Source organism: Phyllobates terribilis, unplaced genomic scaffold (assembly GCF_046119375.1).
Source record: "Phyllobates terribilis strain yellow unplaced genomic scaffold, ASM4611937v1 Scaffold_2__4_contigs__length_985480577, whole genome shotgun sequence".
Classification (NCBI taxonomy): Eukaryota; Metazoa; Chordata; class Amphibia; order Anura; family Dendrobatidae; genus Phyllobates; species Phyllobates terribilis.
In genome coordinates, this window is record NW_027362762.1 from 116,423,351 (window position 1) to 116,448,204 (window position 24,854).

Here is a 24,854-nt window from a genome sequence, read left to right on the forward strand (position 1 = left end):
ACAATGTATAGAGTGGATTTCTGATTCATTTAATGTTAGCTTCATTGAAAAAAAATGTGCTTTTCTTTCAAAAATAATTACATTTCTAGATGACCCCAAACTTCTGAACGGTAGTGTAGTTGGTAGTGAGAAAGAATCACATGGTCTGTCTCATATGTCCTGCTCCTAGGCCCCGAGGAACAAGAACTCCCATATTCTTTTATCAAAATGGGAAGCAGATTTGTGACTATCGACACATAAATCCTGTATTACTGTAGTTCTCACTTCCAAGAGGCGAGTTACAAACTTCTCTCATGGTGATTGAGTTCAAACTTCTCTAAATGTAATGTTTCTGGAGACTGACACTGAGTGTGGAGGTGTTGGGACGAGGATTGCAATGGTTTATACAACTTTTGGTCCTTTAGACTTCACTTCTTTGCACTCCCACCAGTCTGAAGCTGGCCAAATACTTTAGACTTACTGTAAGTTGGCTTAAACGGCCGCCACAGTCTAATGTGTATGGAGCGCCGGCCAAATGATGGTTGGGATAGATGTCGATCGATTATATGCAATTTTGCCCTTCCGATCACATTGTTCTCCTGGAGATAAGTTGTCGGCAAATGTGTCTTTATCAAAGAGAACACAGGCGCGCTCGGTGAAACGAGCACTCTTGTGTGGGCAAGTCGGCTGAGATGGCTGTCAGCTCAACGATCTTTAGGTCGACAGCCATCTAATGTGTATCTGCGGTTTAAGACATGAAAAAAGACTCTGAAAAAAAGCAGACCCCCCCCCCCACCCATTCAGTTTCCTTATGATTCGCTGAGGCAAAGTTCACATGAGCATATAAAGAAATATCGTTTAATTTTCATCCAGTAAATACAGCTGATTTTTCATCCGTGTGACATTCGTTTTTATACATCAGCAATGAAAACAATTTACAAGAACAAATACAGTTTGTGATGTTAATAATTGCAATGCATCCATAAAAATCGGATGTGATACGGCTCAACCACATAGCATTAGTGATGAGCGACCATGCTTGTTACTCGAGATTTACGAGCATGCTGGGGTGTTTTCCGAGTATCTTCAGCGTGCTCGAATGTTATTTTTGAGTCACTCCGTGAGCATGATTTGCGACTGTTTCAAAGCTTTAATACATGTGAGGAATGTGTGTTTGTTAGGCATTTCTCACATGTATTAAAGCTGTCAGTTGCAAACCATGCACACAGATTGACTAAAACATAACACCCGAGCACGCTGAAGATACTCGGCGAGCACCCGAGCATGCTCGCAGAAAGGGTTAACAGAACACGCTCGCTCATCACTACATAGCATCCGTTGTTTTTTTTTTACATTTTTCTCACAGACACGTATTTGAATAGGTGTTTCTTCTAAAATATGGAAGAGACTAGTACATGCTGCATTTTTTTTTCTCATGGACCTTCATGCCGTGTTAAAGAAAATGTTAATTTGAACAGCCCAATAGCACTCTGAACAAAAATATGGTCATGTGAACATAACCAAAAATGAACGAGGTGATAGAGGATGGAAGTTCGTCCATCAGCATCTCACTTGATAGGTTCTTTAACGCTTGGGTTTACCGGACAGACTTTGTCCTCATCAGATTATTATTAATTCCTCGGAGATTCTTAAAGGATTATTTTTGGGTTGATCTGTCCCAGCCCCCCTATACCTCAAGCCTCTTTCCCTTTTTTCCTCTTCATTGTTGCGTTTTTCTCTTTCCTTCTTTTTTTCTTTGTCAAGCTCAATCTGAGGGCCCTTTCTTCTCCCACTTCTAATCTAATATTATAGAAACCTGGGTTAGATCTGGGACAAAGCACCATCCTTGGCTCTTTTGACATCTCTCATTACCAAACCTGTGTTAGTTTGGTTAATTGTGCGATCTACATGTTTTCTTTTGTATGAGTTGAAAAAAGACACAGGTTCAACTTGATGGACCTTTCTCCACCAGTTATACATTCTCTATCACTAGATCATTTATAACCCACAAAGCCCTTTTTTAGTGAGAAAATCATCCAGCCCTTTTTTAAATGCTTTTATAGTGTCGGCCATTACTACCTCTTGTGGTCGGCATTCCACAGTCTGACTGCTCTAACTGTAAAGAACCCTTTCCTATTTAGCTGTCGGAATCTCCTTTCCTCTAAAAGTAATGCATGCCCCCTGGTCCTTTCTAAGGTCTTTGTAAGGATTAAGTCATGTGCCAGTCCTTTGTATTGACCACACATGTAAATGAGATCTCCTCTGAGGCGTCTTTTTTCCAAGCTAAACAAGCCCAACTTTACCAAACTTTCATTATATGAGAGGCCTTCCATTCCTTCTAATAATCTAGTTGCCACCTTTGAACTGTCTTACAAATACTTTTTTAAAATGCAGAGCCAAAAACTGAATTCCATAATCTAGATTTGGCCTCACCAGTGATTTATAGAGGGGTAGTAATACATTGGATCACAGGATTTTATTTCTCTTTTTATACACCCTAAAATCTTGTTTGCTTTTGCGGCTGCTGCTTGACATTGAGTACTGCGGCTCAGCTTACTTTTAACCAGAATACCCAAGTCCTTCTCCTGTTCTGTAGTCCCGACTATACTCCCATTTAATGTACAGTACAGACCAAAAGTTTGGACACACCTTCTCATTTAAAGATTTTTCTGTATTTTCATGACTTTGAAAATTGTACATTCACACTGAAGGCATCAAAACTATGAATTAACACACGTGGAATTATATACTTAACAAAAAAGTGTGAAACAACTGAAAATATGTCTTATATTCTAGGTTCTTCAAAGTAGCCACCTTTTGCTTTGATGACTGCAGATCCTTGTGGTCCCGCGGCAGATCCTTGTGGTCCCCACTGGGGTCCCGCGGCAGATCCTTGTGGTCCCCACTGGGGTCCCGCGGCAGATCCTTGTGGTCCCCACTGGGGTCCCGCGGCAGATCCTTGTGGTCCCCACTGGGGTCCCGCGGCAGATCCTTGTGGTCCCCACTGGGGTCCCGCGGCAGATCCTTGTGGTCCCCACTGGGGTCCCGCGGCAGATCCTTGTGGTCCCCACTGGGGTCCCGCGGCAGATCCTTGTGGTCCCCACTGGGGTCCCGCGGCAGATCCTTGTGGTCCCCACTGGTCCCACGGCAGATCCTTGTGGTCCCCACTGGTCCCGCGGCAGATCCTTGTGGTCCCCACTGGTCCCGCGGCAGATCCCTGTGGTCCCCACTGGTCCCGCGGCAGATCCCTGTGGTCCCCACTGGTCCCGCGGCAGATCCCTGTGGTCCCCACTGGTCCCGCGGCAGATCCTTGTGGTCCCCACTGGTCCCGCGGCAGATCCTTGTGGTCCCCACTGGTCCCGCGGCAGATCCTTGTGGTCCCCACTGGTCCCGCGGCAGATCCTTGTGGTCCCCACTGGTCCCGCGGCAGATCCTTGTGGTCCCCACTGGTCCCGCGGCAGATCCTTGTGGTCCCCACTGGTCCCGCGGCAGATCCTTGTGGTCCCCACTGGTCCCGCGGCAGATCCTTGTGGTCCCCACTGGTCCCGCGGCAGATCCTTGTGGTCCCCACTGGTCCCGCGGCAGATCCTTGTGGTCCCCACTGGTCCCGCGGCAGATCCTTGTGGTCCCCACTGGTCCCGCGGCAGATCCTTGTGGTCCCCACTGGTCCCGCGGCAGATCCTTGTGGTCCCGCGGCAGATCCTTGTGGTCCCGCGGCAGATCCTTGTGGTCCCGCGGCAGATCCTTGTGGTCCCGCGGCAGATCCTTGTGGTCCCGCGGCAGATCCTTGTGGTCCCCACTGGGGTCCCGCGGCAGATCCTTGTGGTCCCCACTGGTCCCGCGGCAGATCCTTGTGGTCCCCTCTGGTCCCGTGGCAGATCCTTGTGGTCCCGCGGCAGATCCTTGTGGTTCCCACTGGGGTCCCGCGGCAGATCCTTGTGGTCCCCACTGGGGTCCCGCGGCAGATCCTTGTGGTCCCCACTGGGGTCCCGCGGCAGATCCTTGTGGTCCCCACTGGGGTCCCGCGGCAGATCCTTGTGGTCCCCACTGGGGTCCCGCGGCAGATCCTTGTGGTCCCCACTGGGGTCCCGCGGCAGATCCTTGTGGTCCCCACTGGGGTCCCGCGGCAGATCCTTGTGGTCCCCACTGGGGTCCCGCGGCAGATCCTTGTGGTCCCCACTGGGGTCCCGCGGCAGATCCTTGTGGTCCCCACTGGGGTCCCGCGGCAGATCCTTGTGGTCCCCACTGGGGTCCCGCGGCAGATCCTTGTGGTCCCCACTGGGGTCCCGCGGCAGATCCTTGTGGTCCCCACTGGGGTCCCGCGGCAGATCCTTGTGGTCCCCACTGGGGTCCCGCGGCAGATCCTTGTGGTCCCCACTGGGGTCCCGCGGCAGATCCTTGTGGTCCCCACTGGGGTCCCGCGGCAGATCCTTGTGGTCCCCACTGGGGTCCCGCGGCAGATCCTTGTGGTCCCCACTGGGGTCCCGCGGCAGATCCTTGTGGTCCCCACTGGGGTCCCGCGGCAGATCCTTGTGGTCCCCACTGGGGTCCCGCGGCAGATCCTTGTGGTCCCCACTGGGGTCCCGCGGCAGATCCTTGTGGTCCCCACTGGGGTCCCGCGGCAGATCCTTGTGGTCCCCACTGGGGTCCCGCGGCAGATCCTTGTGGTCCCCACTGGGGTCCCGCGGCAGATCCTTGTGGTCCCCACTGGGGTCCCGCGGCAGATCCTTGTGGTCCCCACTGGGGTCCCGCGGCAGATCTTTGTGGTCCCCACTGGGGTCCCGCGGCAGATCCTTGTGGTCCCCACTGGGGTCCCGCGGCAGATCCTTGTGGTCCCCACTGGGGTCCCGCGGCAGATCCTTGTGGTCCCCACTGGGGTCCCGCGGCAGATCCTTGTGGTCCCCACTGGGGTCCCGCGGCAGATCCTTGTGGTCCCCACTGGGGTCCCGCGGCAGATCCTTGTGGTCCCCACTGGGGTCCCGCGGCAGATCCTTGTGGTCCCCACTGGGGTCCCGCGGCAGATCCTTGTGGTCCCCACTGGGGTCCCGCGGCAGATCCTTGTGGTCCCCACTGGGGTCCCGCGGCAGATCCTTGTGGTCCCGCGGCAGATCCTTGTGGTCCCGCGGCAGATCCTTGTGGTCCCCACTGGGGTCCCGCGGCAGATCCTTGTGGTCCCCACTGGTCCCGCGGCAGATCCTTGTGGTCCCCTGTGGTCCCGCGGCAGATCCTTGTGGTCCCGCGGCAGATCCTTGGGGTCCCGCGGCAGATCCTTGGGGTCCCGCGGCAGATCCTTGTGGTCCCCACTGGGGTCCCGCGGCAGATCCTTGTGGTCCCCACTGGGGTCCCGCGGCAGATCCTTGTGGTCCCCACTGGTCCCGCGGCAGATCCTTGTGGTCCCCACTGGTCCCGCGGCAGATCCTTGTGGTCCCCACTGGTCCCGCGGCAGATCCTTGTGGTCCCCACTGGTCCCGCGGCAGATCCTTGTGGTCCCCACTGGTCCCGCGGCAGATCCTTGTGGTCCCCACTGGTCCCGCGGCAGATCCTTGTGGTCCCCACTGGTCCCGCGGCAGATCCTTGTGGTCCACACTGGTCCCGCTGCAGATCTTTGTGGTCCACACTGGTCCCGCGGCAGATCTTTGTGGTCCCCACTGGTCCCGCGGCAGATCCTTGTTGTCCCCACTGCTGACTATATCTCCTTTTGAGAATGTACCATTTGCAACAACTTTGTTTCCTGTCCCTTAACCAGTTCTTCACCCATCTACATGTAGTTCCCCCAAGTCCTTGCTCCTGTAGCTTCAGTATAAGGTTGTTATGTGGTACAGTATCAAATGCCTTTGCAAAGTCCAGATAAATCACATCAGCCGCATTACCAACATCCAGACGTGTACTTGCCTCCTTATAGGACCCCAACATGTGGTTAGACATGACTTACTCTTCATGAATCCGTGCTGACTGTCAGTTATTATATTATTCTCTGCAATATATTTCTGCAGGTCATCTCTTATGGTGCTCTTAAAATGTTTTACACACTACTGATGTCAGACTTACTGGACGGTAGTTACCTGGATCCACCTTCTTGCCTTTCTTAAATGTCGGTACCACGTCAGCTATCCTCCAATCTTGTGGCATTAACCCCGTTAAGAGAGTCTGAGAAGATGAAATACAGCGATCTGTCAATTACTGAGCTCAACTCCCTTAATATCCATGGATGAATACCATGTGGGCCGGGGGATTTGTCAATATTTAATTTGCTTATATGGAGGCGTACTTCTCCTTGTGTTAATTTAGTTATATTGGGTGGTGAATGTGATTGCTGCCTGAATGATACCGGGCACAGGTACTTCATACCAAAAATACAGTTTGGCTTGGAAGTGGAAAAGATAAATGAGAAAATTCACTTCCTACGATTGTTAAAGAAGTTGTCCAGTACTTTATATTACCCCCCCAATGTATCCCCCTAAGGATTTTTGTAATTAGCTTACGTTGCAGATACTGCCTGTGAGCGGCGCCATCGGTGGCCGCTCAGAGGCATCACGTGACCCCGTGCTGATGTCACGACAAGTGAGGCATGACTCAGCGCTGGGGTCCCCACGGTGGCTGCTGGGTTGTCGGCGGGGTTACCCCCCCCGCGTCACACCCAGCATCCACCTCGCGCTTTCCCAATGAATGAGGAGAGGCAGAGTGCACAGTGGATGTCGGGTGTGACGCGGGGGGCTAACCCCGCCCACAGCCTGGCATCCACCTGGAACGCGGAAGACAAAGACCCCCGGCTGCTGCCAGCACTTGTCGTGACGTCAGCGGATGTCAGAGCCGGCTGCAGCCGGGGGTCACGTGATGCCTATCAGTGATAGCGCCGCTCACAGGCATTATCAGCAACATAAGCTAATTACAAAAACCCTTAGGGGCCCGGAGGGATACATTGGGGGGGGGGGGGGGGTAATATAAAGTACTGGACAACCCCTCTGCGTTCGAGTGAAATATTAATGCATTTCAGGTATGTGTGGGGGATGGAATGTACCGGCTTTATCAATCTAACTGTATCGGATCTGTAAACTCCCTCCTGTATTCACTGAATATAGACATATCTCTGAAGTGTTGAGTTAATCACACATGTACAGACACACAAATTCTTAGAGAAAATATGATTTTACCTTCAATGAAAGAATTTTAATTTACCCTGTTGATACTGAGTGGTACATCATAATATCAAATATTTATTATGTACAATTCTTTATCACAAACCTATCAGCCGCTGAATTAGTGGAGTTTAATAATGACTTTCATGGTGAGTTTTGTGGCCTCCTAATGTAGCATAGTAGTTCTCTGCTGTCATCCCTTATGTTATCCACACTTTGGGCAACTCCTTATCGAAAGCCCCCAAGACTCTGAGTCGGTTACTTTGAGCAGAAATTATAACCCACTTGTTAAATATACCACTAGTTTATATAGCTCCATCAGCTTCCACGTTTCTTTGGGCGCAATACTGGAATCGAACATTACAGCAGTAGAAAAAAATTGTACGTTTGGTTTATAGCATCCGCACTGCAGCCCTTCTTGTGTCATCACCAGTACATCTGACTGCAGACACTTATTTTTGTTGATAATATGATCAATAGCAACTGTGGCATCTAAGAATTTTGGTAGAGGGAGAGGTCTTGCTCTGTCTTTCCTGTCCATTCTGAAGAAAAGCATCCCTACAGCATGATGCTGCCACCACGTTTGACAGTGGGGATGGTGTTTTCAGGGTGAAGTGTTAATTTTGCCCCACACATAGCATTTTACATTTAGCCCCAAAAAGTTCTACTTTGGTCTAATCTCACCAGAGCACTTTCTTTCACTTGCTACCTATGTTCCCTGCATGGCTTTTTGCAAACTGGACTTCTTATGGCTTTCTTTCAAAAATGTTTTTCTTCTTGCCACTCTATACAACTACTAGTTGTCCGGTGGACCTGAGCTGTGGATCTCTGCAGCCCCTCCAGAGTGACCATGGGCCTCTTGGCTGCTTCTCTTAGTGCTAACTTTGTTAGGTAAGTCCGCTTAGGTGGATGGCCATGTCTTAGTAGGTTTGCATTTGTGCCATACTCCTTCCATTTTTGGATGATGGATTGAACAGTTCTCCATGAGATGTTCAGAGCTTGGGCTATTTTGTTATAACCTAACCCTACTTTATTCTTCTCCACAACTTTATCCCTGACCTGTCTTGTGTGTTCCTTGGTTTTTATGATGCTGTTTGATCCCTAATTTCACGAACAAACCTCTGAGGCCTTCACAGAGCAGCTGTAGTTATACTGAGAATAAATTACATGCAAGTGGCCTCAATTTACTAATTATGAGACTTCTGGGAGCTGTTGGTCACTCGGGATTCTATTTAGGAGTACCAGACTACAGGGGGCTGAATACAAATGCAAGTCACAATTTTCAGATTTATATTTTTAAAATATTTAGAAAACAATGTATCATTTCCTTTATACTTGCTACTTTGTTTTGGTATGTCTCATAAAATCCCAATAAAATACATTTTAAGTTTGTGGATGGAGCGTAAAAAAAAATGTGAAAGTTCATGGGGAATAAATACTTTTTCAAGGCACTGTGTATGTGTGTGTTTAGATAGATATATACATATATATAGATGGAGAGAGAGTGCGTGTTTGTATATCTCCATCGTAGTCTGTATCTTACCTCCATCTAAATTTTGACCGAGGTCAGTTGGGGTGAGCTTCGGTGTGTTTTTTGTACTCTCGTACACACATTTTCCTACAATCTGCCAAGTTCGCACATTTAATAACTTTTTCTTTCTTCCTTTTTCCCCTATAATTAATGTCGATTTAGAAACTGTCAAATTTACATTTTGTCCTAGCCCACCACCCCCTGATGGGTTTCAGCCTCTGAAGCTTTCTTGACCCTTTGATCTCACAGCAAGGCTTCATCTTCATGAACGTTTGCTGAGGTCCTTCCCTGTGAAATTTCGGATTGAAATAGAAAAATGGAGAAAAAAAAAAAGAAAACCGCCTTGTGAAATGTCTGAATCCTCTGAAAGTGTTAGGACACCCCACTGGTGTAAGGAAAGAGGTCATCTATTGGCGGGCTGAGGTTGGACTAATGGTATTTTTATCTACCTTTCTAGATCTTCTGGTTGACATGTTGGGCGTCCTCGCCAGCTACAGTATCACCGTCAAAGAGCTGAAGCTTCTCTTTAGTATGTTACGAGGAGAAAATGGAATCTGGGTAAGCCGTGGTCAGGGCCGACGTTCTCTATTAATGCTTTACAGCTTGAGGTTACAATCAAATGTCTCCTGAGGCAAATAGAAATAAACCTGCTCCTCCCGCTGATTGAACGTCTCTCTAAAGTAGCCTCAAATAGCAGATCTTAAATTAAGTATTTGGTAATCTATTGCTGTTTATGAGCGTTTGTCTGAGAGTGCTTTCACTTAGCATTTGCTACTCTTTCTATTTTGACAGCCGAGGCATGCGGTGAAATTGTTATCAGTGCTCAATCAAATGCCACAGAGACATGGACCCGACACGTTCTTCAATTTCCCAGGACGGAGTGCGGCGGTAAGTGTTTTATTGATGCCAAACTTCTTCAAAGGCTCCAGTGTTTGTGGTGTATTAGGTAGGCAGCTATACAAAAAAAACCTGATCGAAAGAACAAAATTCACCCAAAGGAGTTCCAAGTGCTATTCTACCGTAAAAAATGCCATATTTCCTATAGAATAATAATTGATTATACATGCATAATAAAGTGAGGCGACCTCCTTGGAGAATTTAAGCTATCAGGTAGAGGGAAAATATCAGGAGACATAGCAACAATATAGAAGTATGAGCACATATGTCATCGAGCAAATAAAGCAATATTCACTCGACCACTGCAAAGTTACTATTACTGCTCACTAAAGATGGGAGAGTCAAATCGTAGGACTCCGGTCCATCATCATTAATCTGTGACTGGACTGGAGCTCCGCAAATGACCTCATCTCCCAGCGTTCCCGGCTCTTCTTTTGATTAGCCGGGTTGGTTCGACTTTTTCACAGTGATGGGGTCACGCCAGTCTGGCTAATCAAAAGAAGAGTCAGGAATGCCGGCAGGTAAGGAGTTTCGCAGACCTCCCGTCTATTGGACAAAGAGGACCGACTAGGTCAATGGGCCAGACTCCTACAAATCGATCTCTCATCTCTAATACTCACCCATATTACCATAACCGGTAATTAATAAACTTGTTACTCATTTTGCGTCCCTGATAGTGACTACTCCCTGTACCTCCTTGATTCACGTTTCGCATGTCTGCTTCTTCAAGAGGAGGACAAAAAGATTTATATATATATATATAACCTAGATATAGATCTAATAACTCTAATAAAGGATCCCGAGACCACTCCATGTTTCTGTTGCATTCATGTGCCCCTCCATCTGTCACACTTGGGACAGTGCAACCTGACCTTGCATGTCTGGTGACACTGAAGTGCACAGTCCAGCCCTTGGTGCCTAACCATAGTGAATAATACCACAAAGGTACATAATGTTCAAAAGAGCAGTAGCTTATACATTATATTGACCCTTCCCTGGAAAAAAAAATGTAATGTAATGATTTTGGCAATGGATCATACATTTTTGTTTTTTCCTCCCTATTATCTGAAACTTGATTTACAGCCATGACTGCTACTGATATTTAGCTTCACTTTTGGAGATTTTTTTCTAATATATGTGGAAATTACATTACGAGAAATCACTTAAAAGTGGAGCTTCAGTTTAGTACCAGGTTATTTTACTTAGATTTTCTCCACTTTTTTCCCCTATTGTACTAATGTACGTCTAGATCAGTGATGCCCAACTGGTTGCCCTGAGGCTGAATATGGTCTTCATGTGCCCAATGTGCAGCCCAAAGGTTGTGTTTTTGTATATGTATACAGATGTAGCAAACATGATCATTTATATCCTACATGCTATGCACCATTTTTTCACGTGACGTCAGACACATACATGCCTGTGGTTTAGGCTATCCTCTCTCTTGTCTTCAGGCACATGACCTGTAATAGACACACACATGCCTGTGGTTTAGGTTATGCTCACATTTGTATTCAGGCATTATTCATAAGAAAAGTCATAGCGCTCTGCAAAATCTGTTGCATGACGGATACCACCAGTGCCTGACAAACCAAGTTGGGCTTATAAATGGGGTCCACCAGGTTCCTATGTCGCCCATTGTTTGGGCTGGCATTGCTCTTTCCTGATAGAAGTTGTGTTGGACTCTCCAGTCCACATCATGGGATAAGAGCCTATAAAGTACCAACTATGACCAAAACTAAATATAGGAAGGAAATGACCACAAATGCAACTGTCTAAAGTCATTTGTTCATCTACCCATTGACCTATCCCTGGCGAAATGTGATTTGCAACCATACTAAGGCAAAACTACTGGCCAAGTGATGTCCTATCCACTGGATATCTATAATTTGCCGATTGGTGAGGTTCCGACTCCTGGGGACACTTATTAATCCTGAGAAGTGGCTCTGACGGTCACCATTATAATAGAGCACACGTGCCACCACTCCATTCATTCTCTGCTGGACTATTAAGTACCCGCTCTTGGCTATCTCCACAAGTCTCATAGACATTGAACCCCTCCATTCTAACATGGCATGACGGAGCCCTGATCTTGGGATGAGTGGGGGTGTCAGCAGTTGGACCCCCACCATTCAGCGACTTATCTTGTCCTCTTTAATTGTAAGGGTATATTCACACCCAAGGCGGCAAAAAATGCAAATGGAGACTCCAGTTATTAGCTGTAATTAGAGGAACCAGAACAAAGCCGCCTGTGAATTTACCCAAATTGCTTTGCAGAAGAGACGTCTGGTTTAGAATAGTTGTCATGTTTTTTTTAAAGGTATATATCCTTTTTTCTTCATCATGAATTCAGATTCTAATTTCTTTTTGTTTTGTGATGAATCAGCCGACCATATACTGTAAGTTGAGGTGTAGTCATTGCCTGTGTGCATTCTAATATGTTATTTTGTATCTTCTCACCTTTAGGCTATTGCACTGCCTCCTATTGCCAAGTGGCCTTATCAGAATGGTTTTACCCTGAACACGTGGTTTCGTATGGATCCTTTAAATAATATAAATGTTGACAAAGATAAACCTTACCTCTATTGGTGAGTGGATGCGTCCGTGTGATTTATTTCTTATTATATTGGGTATATTTTATATGTATATGGTGTTTATATTCCTTACATCCATTTCCCAGTATTGGGATCCCTTTAATTCTTCTTGATTCCATGTCCTATATTTTGTATTATTATTTTATCTTTCTTGGTCTATGCTGTTTCCATTACTTACACGTTCATTTCTATACATTCGCATACATATGGGCATTGAAAATGTGATTTACAGTGATCCGGTCCTTACTGAATATCCTTTTATGACTCAGTACCTTACATTTTTACTGGGTATTTTCGTCTATTTTTCTTTGGGACCTTTATAAACCCAAGGCGAGCCGGCTTTTCTCAGATTTACATTTCTTGCCCATCGGGTTGTACATTTTCCTATTATTTTCTATTACATAACCCGGTATATATTGCACCTGATGTGTCATTCAGCCGCCTGCAGCTATTAACATGACTGCTGAATGTATCTGGGGCTTTAAAATGATTGAACTAAAAGCTCTTGTATAAAGGAAATCAACCCGCGACGGTCATTATATTCCAATGGGATTCATCACAAAGCCATGTGCCTGATCTTAAAGGGAAACTGTGCTGTTGACAATGATATCTGATCCGCAGGCAGGATGTTATCGAGCAGGAGGAGCTGATCGGATTGTTCTACATTTTAGTGGGAAACGTTTCGGTCAAACTTAAATTTTATTTGTTGTTTGCCTGAGTCCAGTGGGCGGTCCTTTTCAGTGATTGACAGTCGGCAATGTATGCAGAGATAACGGTCAGTCACTACTAGGACCGCCCACTGGACTCATGAAAAAAAAACACCTGGGATCTCAATGAATAAAATTAGTTATACTGACTGTGTTCCAACAAACATATATATCTTTCTGCTCGGCTTCCCCTTCTCTATATCTTGCCGTCCACAGATCGGACTCTGTATACTACCCTCTGTAAAGGAGACGGTGTACCATGTGCCTAAACAGCACCTTATAAATAAATAAAGAAAATTGTAATAGGAAAAGGGGGTTGTCTACTTCCCACACTTGTGGTGTACGACCGCCATCCTTGTGCATAGCTGTTTATGGCCAACAATATTGTGCGACGCATAGTATGCAGATTCCAGGTGTCACCTTTTTGGTTACAATATGCGAAACAGAGACCTGAAATCCAATAGCTCTCCTGTTCGTCTTCCTTTACCCTCTCCCACCCTACAATGGAAACCAAATTACGCTTCGGTATACAAAACCATGGGGGGAGATGAGTAGGTAGCACTATGAATTACTTAAAGGGAATCGGTCACCATGTTTTTGCTATGTAATCTGACAGCAGCATGATGTAGGGACCGAGACCCTGATTCCAGCAATGTGTCACTTAGTTTACTGGGTGCAGCAGGGGTGACAGAGTTTTTACATGCAGCATGTAGCAGAGCTCGGAAAGCTTTTTAGGCTTTTGACTTCGTTTTGGTGCAACTGTTTTCTTGCGGTTTATTAGTCAAACGTGGGAGACGGATCATTGAAGTGTTTTTACTTCTGATCTCTCCAGTAACATAGTGATGGCAAATCTTAGTGATATGCCATCAATCATAAGTACAGAAGTACAGAAGTCCTTTAATCATTTTGAGGCGGGGGGGGGGGTTGCCCTTCTGTTCTATATTCTTGGTATTCGCTTGTGCACAAACACGCTATTCTTTTTTTTTTTCCTTTTCTGTGTTTAAATATGAAGGCCCTGATTTATTGCAGGTTTTTTTAAGCCACTTTTCTTTTTTTGTCTTGTGGTATTTGACCATTTTTGTATCAAATTCTTCAAAATGGCGCACATAGTTCAATAACACATGCACAAAATAACTAATGCTCTTTTTGTTTTTAACTCGTTTTATGACTTTTTGTGGTAAAAGTCACATGTTCCTCTAAAATGTGACATATTTTATGACCAAAATTACATAAAATCACTCTAGGAGGGGACTGGAGTACAATGGTGACAAATTTTGCCGCTGTTTCAAAAAGTTGCAAACGAAGGAGGAGTGACTGTAAATAAAGGGCAAAATGGAAAGAATATGACACAAACAAAAAAAAAAGACACAAAACATTGAAAACTAGACAAAAAAAGGTGCAAATGCCATAATGAATTTAACCCTTAAATCTTGTAAATATCCATATGCTTCCCTGACTCTGCTGCTCTTTTCTGTTTTGTGCGATTGAAGATATATTCACATTTGTTTCTTCTAGAGTGCCTTATGTGAAATCTCTGCTTTCTGTTCAACTGGGTGTTTCTTCTCCAGGGACGTGCGCTCTTAACCATCCCTGTCACATGCCACCAATCACAGTGTAGCAGGTGATGTAGCAGTTTATCAGTCTCAGACTCCTCACTGAGATTGTGGCTTCAACCCTTCCCGCCCAGATGCTCACAATCACATCTGTGAAGAAATGCCCAGTTGGACTGCAAGCTGAGATTTCACATACTGCACTACAAAACAAATATGAACATCTCTGCAATGGAACGACACAGCCCAAATTGGAAAAGAGCAGCAGAATCAGGGGAGCTCATGAATTTCTACAAAGTATTTTGCTCAATTTTCTTTGACCAAGTGATAGATCCTTTTTAAGTATTCTTTTTATATATTAGATATTGGATAGAGTAATATTTTGCTCCTTTGATTGGTACATATTCCCTTCCCTCTAATGCTCTTTTAAAAAGGCTATCTGGGAATTTTTGCTTATTTTTTTGCTATGGGGCTCAAATCTTAGATGGGTACTTGCTAACTACCTGCCTGTTCTGCCCGGCGCCAATCTCTGCCTCCTCAGCGAGGTCACGGACCACTGCTGCCAGAGATCCTGCTGCTTTATTTGACCTCTCTATAACAGAGCAGCTCTTCCTCTTCTGATCTGCTCTGTCGACTGGGCGTCACTGCCAATGTTACGCTGTTTGACAGCCAGCTCCTTGCAGTTAGGCAACGTGGAGTCGACTGTCAATCAGCGTGACATTGGCAGTGACCCCCAGTCGACAAAGCAGACCGGAAGAGGAAGAGCTGCTGTTACAGTGAGGTCACCAGAAGCAGGAGAGATCGGCACTGGGCAGAACAAGGCAGGTAGCTGCTAACAAACTTCTTAACCCAATAGCAAAAATAAGTAACGCCCTGGATAACCCCTTTAATATACTGGTAGTGATCTTAGACTCGAGTCAACATTCATTGTTATGATTTTTATCTGTCCGCATTAGTATTATGTCAAAATATGAATTGTTTTTTTTTTCTTCTTTTTTTATATACTTTTCTCTCCTTAGCTTTCGCACAAGTAAAGGTGTTGGTTATTCTGCACATTTTGTGGGAAATTGTTTGATAGTCACATCCCTGAAATCAAAAGGAAAAGGTTTCCAGCACTGTGTGAAGTACGACTTCCAGCCACGCAAGGTAAATGAGGAGAAATAAACCTGCGGCAGGGTCACCAAGCCCTGTTATCTCTTCCAGATTGTTAATTCCCATATGATTATCCATCCCTTTATTAGCAGGGTTCATTTATAATGATGGAAAAACAAGGACGGATATTGTCTGGGTCCTTCATCCCTCTCTCTGCCTGTCGTTCCATCTGTTTATCTGTCCCCTCACTCTTTCTCTTTGTCTATTCCTCTGTCTCTTCCTCATTCTCTACGTTCTCGCTTTCTTTCTATCTCACTGTTTTTCTCTATTGTTCTGTCTCATTCTTTCTTGTACCTTGTTGTTTTTTTTTTCACCACTCCCTTTGTCTTATAATTTTTTTTCTTGGTGGTGTGACGCTTTCTTTTTCCTTCTGTGTCCTTGGCACATTTATTTATTTTTACAATCATTGTCTCTATTGCGGTGTTTTCTTTGTTGACATCTCTACTTGTCATCACTTTCTTGTCTTTTGGTTTTATATACTGTCTTTGCTGTGCTCTGTCTTTGTTACTGTACGTCATGTTCACTGGCTGCCGCTGGCTATGATTTCTCACGTCCTCTAACGTTCTTTCTTGCAGTCTCTTCTCCGTCTTCTGCTTCTCTTTGTCTCTCTCTTTGCATGCTTTATTGCATGTTCCTTCTTACTAATGACTCTTCTTTTTTTATCCTTTGCCTTCTATTTCCTCGTTCTGCCTTTTTGGCTGTCTCTATCTCTCTCACTGTTTGGTGCGCTCCCTTTGACTCATGTTCTCTCTCTCACGCTGTCACTTTCTTCCTCTGCTCCTCCTCTTTAAGGTCTGTGACAACCACAGTGCTGTACATAAGTTTGCCCTCATTTAATTCCGGCATTAACTCATTAGTCTAGGCTAAGTCCAGTGGAAATATTTAATAACATGTCTCTGGATAACATCCTGTGATTGTGATGTATGCTCAGAATGGTTTTCGAGCCATGACACAAACTAAATTACGAAGCAGAAGATCTGAAATCTTTAAGTTCTATCAATTGAGTTTCAGATTTCCCTTTCACATTGGTTCTAATGAATATTTGAACTTCACTGCTTTCTCCCTTCGGGAATTGAATAGCTGATTGACGTTACAGTAATTGTACCTTCCGAGAAAACCCTAAATCTCTCCAGACTCCTACGCTTTGTATGCAGAAAATAGAATTAAAACCTAACCGACCCTAAAATGAGTAAAGGCGACTCTAGTGACATTTTAGGGTGCTCCTGTACAAACACCAAGTGTTCCCATTGACCGAACTTGAAAAATATTTAAAATTTAATGTAAAACTTCATGAGTTTTTGTTAAGTTTTGAACTGCTCAAAAAGAGCTCCCTCTATGTGTCATGGGGGAATTATTGAAGCAAACCTCTAGCGAATGATTAAATAGTTGTTTGGATCTTCATGAACTGAAACTTTGTAAAATCTTTGACTTCAAATCTCAGTCACCGTCCTAATTTACTTTATCAGAAATATTGAGAAATTTATCATTGTCTGCCATGTTATCAATATAGTGGCACTGCAGTCCGGTCACGGTCACCATGTCTATCAGCCTACTAGCTTACATTGTGCTATGGAGTGATAAATTCGGTCAGTTATCTCTTCTCTCCATTTTAATAAATGGGGGGCCTATAATGCAATCTTGGACCAAAGCAGACTGATATATACTGAAAATTTACACTTTTTTTGGGTCAGGTGAGGTGGGCTGGACCCAAAAATTGAAGACAATCTGTGTCCATTTGACTTGTTTGTTGTGGCTGTTGGGAGTGGGACCTAGAATGATCAGCCGATCGCCTCTGGATCCACATTCTCAATGTCATTAGGTTTGTGGTTAAAATGGTAGCTGTCACAAGAAAACAAACCACATGTAATTTTTAAGACACAAGTCTAAATAAATCCCTTCTATTGGGAGAAAACAAAGTGGTAGGCAGCCCTAATTCGCTTAAGCCCCCCATAGACATTAGACTAATGTTAGCCGAACCCTCCAGTATCGATGGGTTTAGCTGACACTTTAACGTGTTTGAGATCCCCAGACAATTTGTCAGGGGAAGTATCGATCTAGTATGTCCGATATCGGATTGCTGATCCTATTGTCTTCTGTTAAGCTGCCGTCAGGGATACTCGTCGGCAGCTTTCTCATAGAGAACACACGAGTGCTCCTGTATATGGAATATACAGCCAAGATGGCTAGTGTTTGACTGACGGCCATCTAATTTGTATGGTGGGCTTTACAAGAATTTATCATTGTCTGCCATGATATAAATACAGTAGCTCTGCTGCCCGGTCATGGTCACTATGCATATAAACCTGCAAGCTTATGTTGCGGTACTGAGTGATCAATTCTGTCAGTCATCTGTTACATTTTATTTACATGGATGGAATGGGGGCCTATAAAGCAATCTTGACCAAAACTGACCAAGTAATACAGAATATTACACTTTTTTGGGGGAGAGGACCAAAATTCATGAAGACAGCTACTGTTCATATGTACTGTTTGCTAAGGGAGCAATTCAATATTTCCCAGATTAAAAATGAAATCCTGTCAAATCAAAATAAACCACATGTACATTTTAAAACAAATGTATAAATAAATCCCATCTATGGGAGGAAGACTAAGTGGCAAGCAGTTTTAATTCGTTATAGCCCGTTATACACGTTAGACTAATATTGGCTGAACCCTGTGATATGGACAGGTTCCCCAACACTCTAATGTGTTTGTGAGCACCTGACAATTTATTGCCGGTGGAAATATCGATATAGCATGTCTGATATCGGACTGCCAAATGTATTGTCTCCCCGAGATAAGCTGCCGCCAGAGATGTCGGTCAGTGGCTTTCTCTTAGAGAACGCAGGAGTACTCGTCCTAAGAAGCACTTGTGTATCGGAGAGCCAGCTGAGATGGCTGCTGGTCGAACGATCATCCAAACTGTCAACCTAAAGCCAACTAATGTGTACGGCGGGCTTTATAGGAACTTATCATTGTCTGCCATGACATACAGTGGTATGAAAGTGTTTGCCCCCTTCCTGATTTCTTATTCTTTAGCATGTTTTTCACACTTAAATGTTTGAGATCACCAAACAAATTTAAATACTAGACAAAGATAACACAAGTAAACACAAAATGCAGTTTTTAAATAAAAGGTCTTTATTAAGGGAATAAGAAATCCAAACCTACAGAGCCCTGTGTGAAAAAGTAATTGTCCCCACCCACTCTTAAAACATAAATTAATTGTGGTTTATCACATCTTTGGGAAGCTGAGTTCAATTTCCCTAGCCACACATAGACCTGATTACTGCCACACCTGTTCTCAATCAAGAAATCGCTTAAATAGAAGTTGTCTGACAAAGTGAAGTAGACTAAAAGATCCCCAAAAGCGAGACATCCTGCTGCGATCTAAAGAAATTCAGGAACAAATGAGAAACTAAGTAATTGAGATCTATCAGTCTGCAAAAGGTTATAAAGCCATTTCTAAAGCTTTGGGACTCCAGCGAACCACAGTGAGAGCCATTATCCACAAATGGCAAAAACATTGAACAGTAGTGAACCTTCCCAAGAGTGGCTTGCCGACCAAAATTACCCTAAGAGCACAGGGACGACTCATTCAAGAGGTCACAAAAGACACCTCAACAACATCCAAAGAAATGCAGGCCTCAGTTAAGGTCAGTGTTCATGACTTCGCCATACCAAAGAGACTTGGCAAAAATGGCATGCATGTCAGAGTTCCAAGATGAAAACCACTGCTGAGCAAAAAGAACACAAAGGCTTGTCTCAGTTTTGCCAGAAAACATCTTGATGATCGGCAAGACTTTTGGGAGAATACTCTGTGGACTAACAAGACAAAAGTTGAACTTTTTGGAAGGTGTATGTCCCGTTACATCTGGCGTAGAAGTAGCACAGCATATCAGAAATGGAACATCATACCAACAGTAAAATATGGTGGTGTTAGTGTGATGGTCTGAGGCTGTTTTGCTGCTTCAGGACCTTGAAGACTTGCTGTGGTAAATGGAACCATGAATTCTGCTGTCTATCAAAAAATCCTGAAGGAGAATTTCCAGTCATCTGTTTGTGACCTCAAGCTGAAGCGCTCTTGGGTTATGCAGCAGACAATGATCCAAAACACACCAGCAAGTCCACCTCTGAATGGCTGAAGAAAAATAAAATTATGACTTTGGAGTGGCCTAGTTAGAGTCCTGACCTTAATCTGATTGAGATGCTGTGGCATGACCTTTTAGAAAGGCGGTTCATGCTTGGAAACCCTCCAATGTGGCTGAATTACAACAATTTTGCAAAGACGAGTGGGCTAAAATTGCTCCAGAGTGCTGTAAAAGGCTCATTGCCAGTTATCGCAAACACTTGATTGCAGTAGTTTCTGCTAAGGGCAGCCCAACCAGTTATTAGGTTTTGGGGGCAATCACTTTTTCACACAGGGCCCTGTAGGTTTGGATTTCTTTTTCCCTTAATAATAAAGACCTTCATTTAAAAACTACATTTTGTGTTTACTTGTCTTATCTTTGTCTGCTCAAAAAAGTAAAGGGAACACTCAAATAACACATCCTAGATCTGAATGAATGAAATATTCTCATTGAATACTTTGTTCTGTACAAAGTTGAATGTGCTGACAACAAAATCACACAAAATCATCAATGGAAATCAAATTTATTAACCAATGGAGGCCTGGATTTGGAGTCACCCCCAAAATTAAAGTGGAAAACACACTACAGGCTGATCCAGCTTTGATGTAATGTACTTAAAACAAGTCAAAATGAGGCTCAGTATTGTGTGTGGCCTCCACGTGCCTGTATGACCTCCCTACAACGCCTGGGCATGCTCCTGATGAGGTTGCAGATGGTCTCCTGTGGGATCTCCTCCCAGACCTGGACTAAAGCATCCGCCAACTCCTGGACAGTCTGTTGGTGGATGGAGCGAGACATGATGCCCCAGATGTGCTCAATCGGATTCAGGTCTGGGGAACAGGCGGGCCAGTCCATAGCTTCAGTGCCTTCATCTTGCAGGAACTGCTGACACACTCCAGCCACATGAGGTCTGGCATTGTCCTGCATTAGGAGGAACCCAGGGCCAACCGCACCAGCATATGGTCTCACAAGGGGTCTGAGGATCTCATCTCGGTACCTAATGGCAGTCAGGCTACCTCTGGCGAGCACATGGAGGGCTGTGCGGCCCTCCAAAGAAATGCCACCCCACACCATTACTGACCCACTGCCAAACCGGTCATGCTGAAGGATGTTGCAGGCAGCAGATCGCTCTCCAAGGCGTCTCCAGATTGTGTCACGTCTGTCACATGTGCTCAGTGTGAACCTGCTTTCATCTGTGAAGAGCACAGGGCGCCAGTGGGGACTTTGCCAATCCTGGTGTTCTGTGGCAATGCCAAGCATCCTGCACGGTGTTGGGCTGTGAGCACAACCCCCATCTGTGGACGTCAGGCCCTCATACCACCCTCATGGAGTCGGTTTCTAACCGTTTGTGCAGACACATGCACATTTGTGGCCTGCTGGAGGTCATTTTGCAGGGCTCTGGCAGTGCTCCTCCTGTTCCTCCTTGCACAAAGGCGGAGGTAGCGGTCCTGCTGCTAGGTTGTTGCCCTCCTTTGGCCCCCTCCACCTCTCCTGGTGTACTGGCCTGTCTCTTGGTAGCGCCTCCAGCCTCTGGACACTACGCTGACAGACACAGCAAACCTTCTTGCCACAGCTTTCATTGATGTGCCATCCTGGATGAGCTGCACTACCTGAGCAACTTCTGTGGGTTGTAGAGTCCGTCTCATGCTACCATGAGTGTGAAAGCACAACCACATTCAAAATTGACCAAAACATCAGCCAGAAAGCATTGGTACTGAGATGTGGTCTGTGGTCCCCACCTGCAGAACCACTCCTTTTATTGAGTGTGTCTTGATAATTGCCAATAATTTCCATCTATTGTCTATTCTATTTGCACAACAGCATGTGAAATTGATTGTCAATCAGTGTTGCTTCCTAAGTGGACAGTTTGATTTCACAGAAGTTTGATTCACTTGGAGTTATGTTCTGTTGTTTAAGTGTTCCCTTTATTTTTTTGAGCAGTGTATTTAAATTTGTTTTGTGATCTGAAACATTTAATTGTGACAAACATGCAAAAGAATAAGAAATCAGCAAGGGGCAAACACTTTTTCACACCACTGTAAATACAGTAGATCACGGTCTCTGTCTATAAGCCTGCTAGCTTATTCTGTACTGAGTGATTAGTTATGTCCATTATCTTTTCCATGCATTTCAATAAAGCAATTTTCGACCAAAACTGGCACAGAAATGCAAAAGATGACACTTTATTTTGGACCCCAAAAATGATGAACTGTTTGGGGGGGAACAAGTCAATATGTGCGGGGACAAAAGGAAAGCCTGTAAAATAAACCACAGATATAAATACATTTAACTTCTGGGCAGAATACTGCAGAGTAGGCACACATTTTATTCATAAGATTTGTCCAGCCATTTGTCACACTAGAAGAAGAATAATAGACCTACATGTACAACCTCTGCCTTATCCCAAGCCTTCATTTTCTTCATGTTCTATAGTAGAAAGTAATGTAACCTATTAATCCTGACTGACTGCAAATGCCAGGAAAATATGCAAATACGCTAATGCTTTTCCTGTGAAGGTGACATATCTATTAATGCTCTGTTATGTTCTGGACTAACATGGTTAATCTTTGTCGTTCCAGTGGTACATGATCAGCATTGTTCACATCTACAACCGTTGGAGGAACAGTGAAATCCGCTGCTATGTGAATGGCCAGCTAGTATCTTATGGAGACATGGCGTGGCATGTCAACACCAATGACGTGAGTGTTCATTACGAGGACGCTAAGCTCATGTGTGAGATTATCGTGGAAGTCACTTCATTAGTAAGCCGCAATGCTTCCCCCTATTACCGTCACTATTCCAGGTATTAGTGTAGCATTAGCAGTGACGGCTTGGCAGGACGGAAATTCATAAACCAGAAGTGCAATAAGATTTCATTTTCTAGAATAATGGTTAAGAATTCGCCTAGACCTCAAAATGAAATATAGGGGACATTGGTTTATTTTATTCATTTATTAAGCACCTACATATAGCACAGAGCTGTACAGGTTGCCCAATGTCCTTATGGAGAACACAATCTGTCCTTTTTAGGATTGCTCTTGGGAAACCTATGCAAAAGTTCATATTCCATGCAGATCAGATTTGAACCCAGGACGTCAGCACTTAAAAGCCATAGCGGTAACCTCTAAGGAACCACACAACCCAATGGCAGCGGTCATTAGAAGTCATGACCTACCAATGGGATATGCCATCACTCCCCGTTCAGGGGAGGTTCCACTACAGAGACCCCAACCCTCAGAATGAAGTGGGTGCAATGCTTGTTATGCGATGTCACTTTTTCGTTCACTCTGAGTGGAACTATTACATGGCCCCATTGACTTTCGACATGCAGTGAACGAAAATGCATCGGTTCAGGAAAAAAAAAAGGCCAACTGGATCCCCAACAATTTAATTAGATTAGCAAAGCTATTCCTAACAAATCAAATTTGTTACGAATTTCTCAAAAAATTCAGAGAAATAAAAAAAAATTTATTCGTATTCACACCCCTCCCGATGCTTCTCCTTCTGCTCCTGGTCCTCCAATCGTCGCTTTGGTCTTTTCTCTTCTGTCTTCTATCTTCTCTTTCTGGGCCCCCTGCCGTCCTCCACGAGACCCCCTGCCGTCCTCCACGAGGCCCCATTCCGTCCTAAACGAGGCCCCCATACAAAACATAGAACACAATGCATGTAGCTAAGTGAAGTGCTTTGGGGGCCACATCATGACTTGGAACCTGGTGCCAAAACCCAATAGTATAAATGTAGGGGTCGGAGCCCCCGTTTAGCATATAAACTGAAAAAAATAGAGGACCCCAAAAATATAACTTTTAATTTTATAAAGTTAAAAAGACAAAGCGCTCACAACTATAATATTCATTAAAAATAGGAAAAAATAGGCCAATCAAAGGGACATCAAGTTTGTTTATATGAATATCTTAAAGAAATCATTGTAGTTTATAGGAAAAAGTGCTCGCTAGCATCACCCTATAATTGCCCTAATAGACGCCCTGCCTACCAGCGGAGGTTGGCACCCTACTTTGAAATAGTATGGCGCCCCCGCTCATCGGTGGCTGTCCCAAAAGTCCCTAATAAATCCTTATATATGTGCACAGTAAAAGGAAGAATGCTACCAGATAATTGATAATACTAATTTCCAGTCATGTGACAAAAAAATAGAATTCTGGAAGGGCTAAAAAGCTAGCTCTCCAATAATGCAACAATTCTCAACCTGCTCTATAATGTGAGGTAACAGGAAAAAATCATTATATGAGGTAGCAAACAAAGTGAGTAAGGTACTTAGCTTAAAAGGCAGACAGAATTAGTCTTCGGGAGTCCCATAACAGAATTCCCCAAAATTATCCCGATCCATTTCCCCCAAATCTTTCTGGGGTTCATTAGGGGATAAGCAGAGGTCAAACAATGTGACCGTGGCCAGTGACAGGGACTGGTGACAAGCGGCAGTGCTGGAGGCCCAGAAACAGAAGTAGATAGAAGACTACAGAGTCACTTAGAGGACCGGCAGTGGGAGGGTTATGCCAATGGGCCAGGAGAGGTGAGTTATAATAGGTTTTTATTTTCTTTTTTTAAATCCCTTTTACAGTTTCCAATTGTACCAGATTTATTAGTAGCAGATTCGGCCATCTTTAGCTATAGCATATCCAGGCATTGTGCCGTAAAGATTATATACCTAGAATGTCACCTTTAGTTATTTGTGTATATTTCCGCAAGATGTTGGGGAGAAAATAAAAAGCAATATATTGGACCGTTCTTCCTTTTTATTATGTTAGCAGGACTTTCTATAGACAGGGTTACTTGGTTTCACACATATTTCTACAGAGTAAAAATGTAAACTCTTTTTAGAACTAGGTGCAAACTTCTAAGACGAGATGTGACAAATCTCTGTTTTCTCAGTAGTTGGTGATTTGGTTCTTATTCCTTTGTGATCTCTTACTGTTCTGTATGATGTGAGGACTTTGTGGTTTTTATGATTTGTCGTTAATGCGCTGTCCTTTATTTCAGAGCTATGATAAGTGCTTCCTTGGTTCATCGGAGACAGCCGACGCAAACAGAGTGTTTTGTGGTCAGCTTGGAGCAGTGTATGTGTTCATCGAGGCCCTGAACCCCGCGCAGATCTTTGCTATTCATCAGCTTGGACCTGGTTATAAGGTGAGACATGTAAATATGGCGTCTGTTCTTAGTTTGTTC

The 24,854-nt window shown here is 44.5% G+C and overlaps 1 protein-coding gene across 6 annotated transcripts in view; it reads left to right on the top strand.

The window, feature by feature from the left end:
- NBEA (neurobeachin) overlaps positions 1–24,854 on the top strand; it is a 786,732-nt gene that overhangs the window by 146,420 nt on the left and 615,458 nt on the right. For all 6 annotated transcript variants that reach the window (XM_073662535.1, XM_073662540.1, XM_073662538.1 and 3 more), the window contains exons 3-8: positions 9,104–9,204; positions 9,439–9,534; positions 12,007–12,128; positions 15,411–15,537; positions 22,253–22,372; positions 24,669–24,815. In XM_073662535.1, coding sequence (XP_073518636.1) covers positions 9,104–9,204; positions 9,439–9,534; positions 12,007–12,128; positions 15,411–15,537; positions 22,253–22,372; positions 24,669–24,815 — 713 coding nt within the window. The remainder of the gene's footprint in view (positions 1–9,103; positions 9,205–9,438; positions 9,535–12,006; positions 12,129–15,410; positions 15,538–22,252; positions 22,373–24,668; positions 24,816–24,854) is intronic.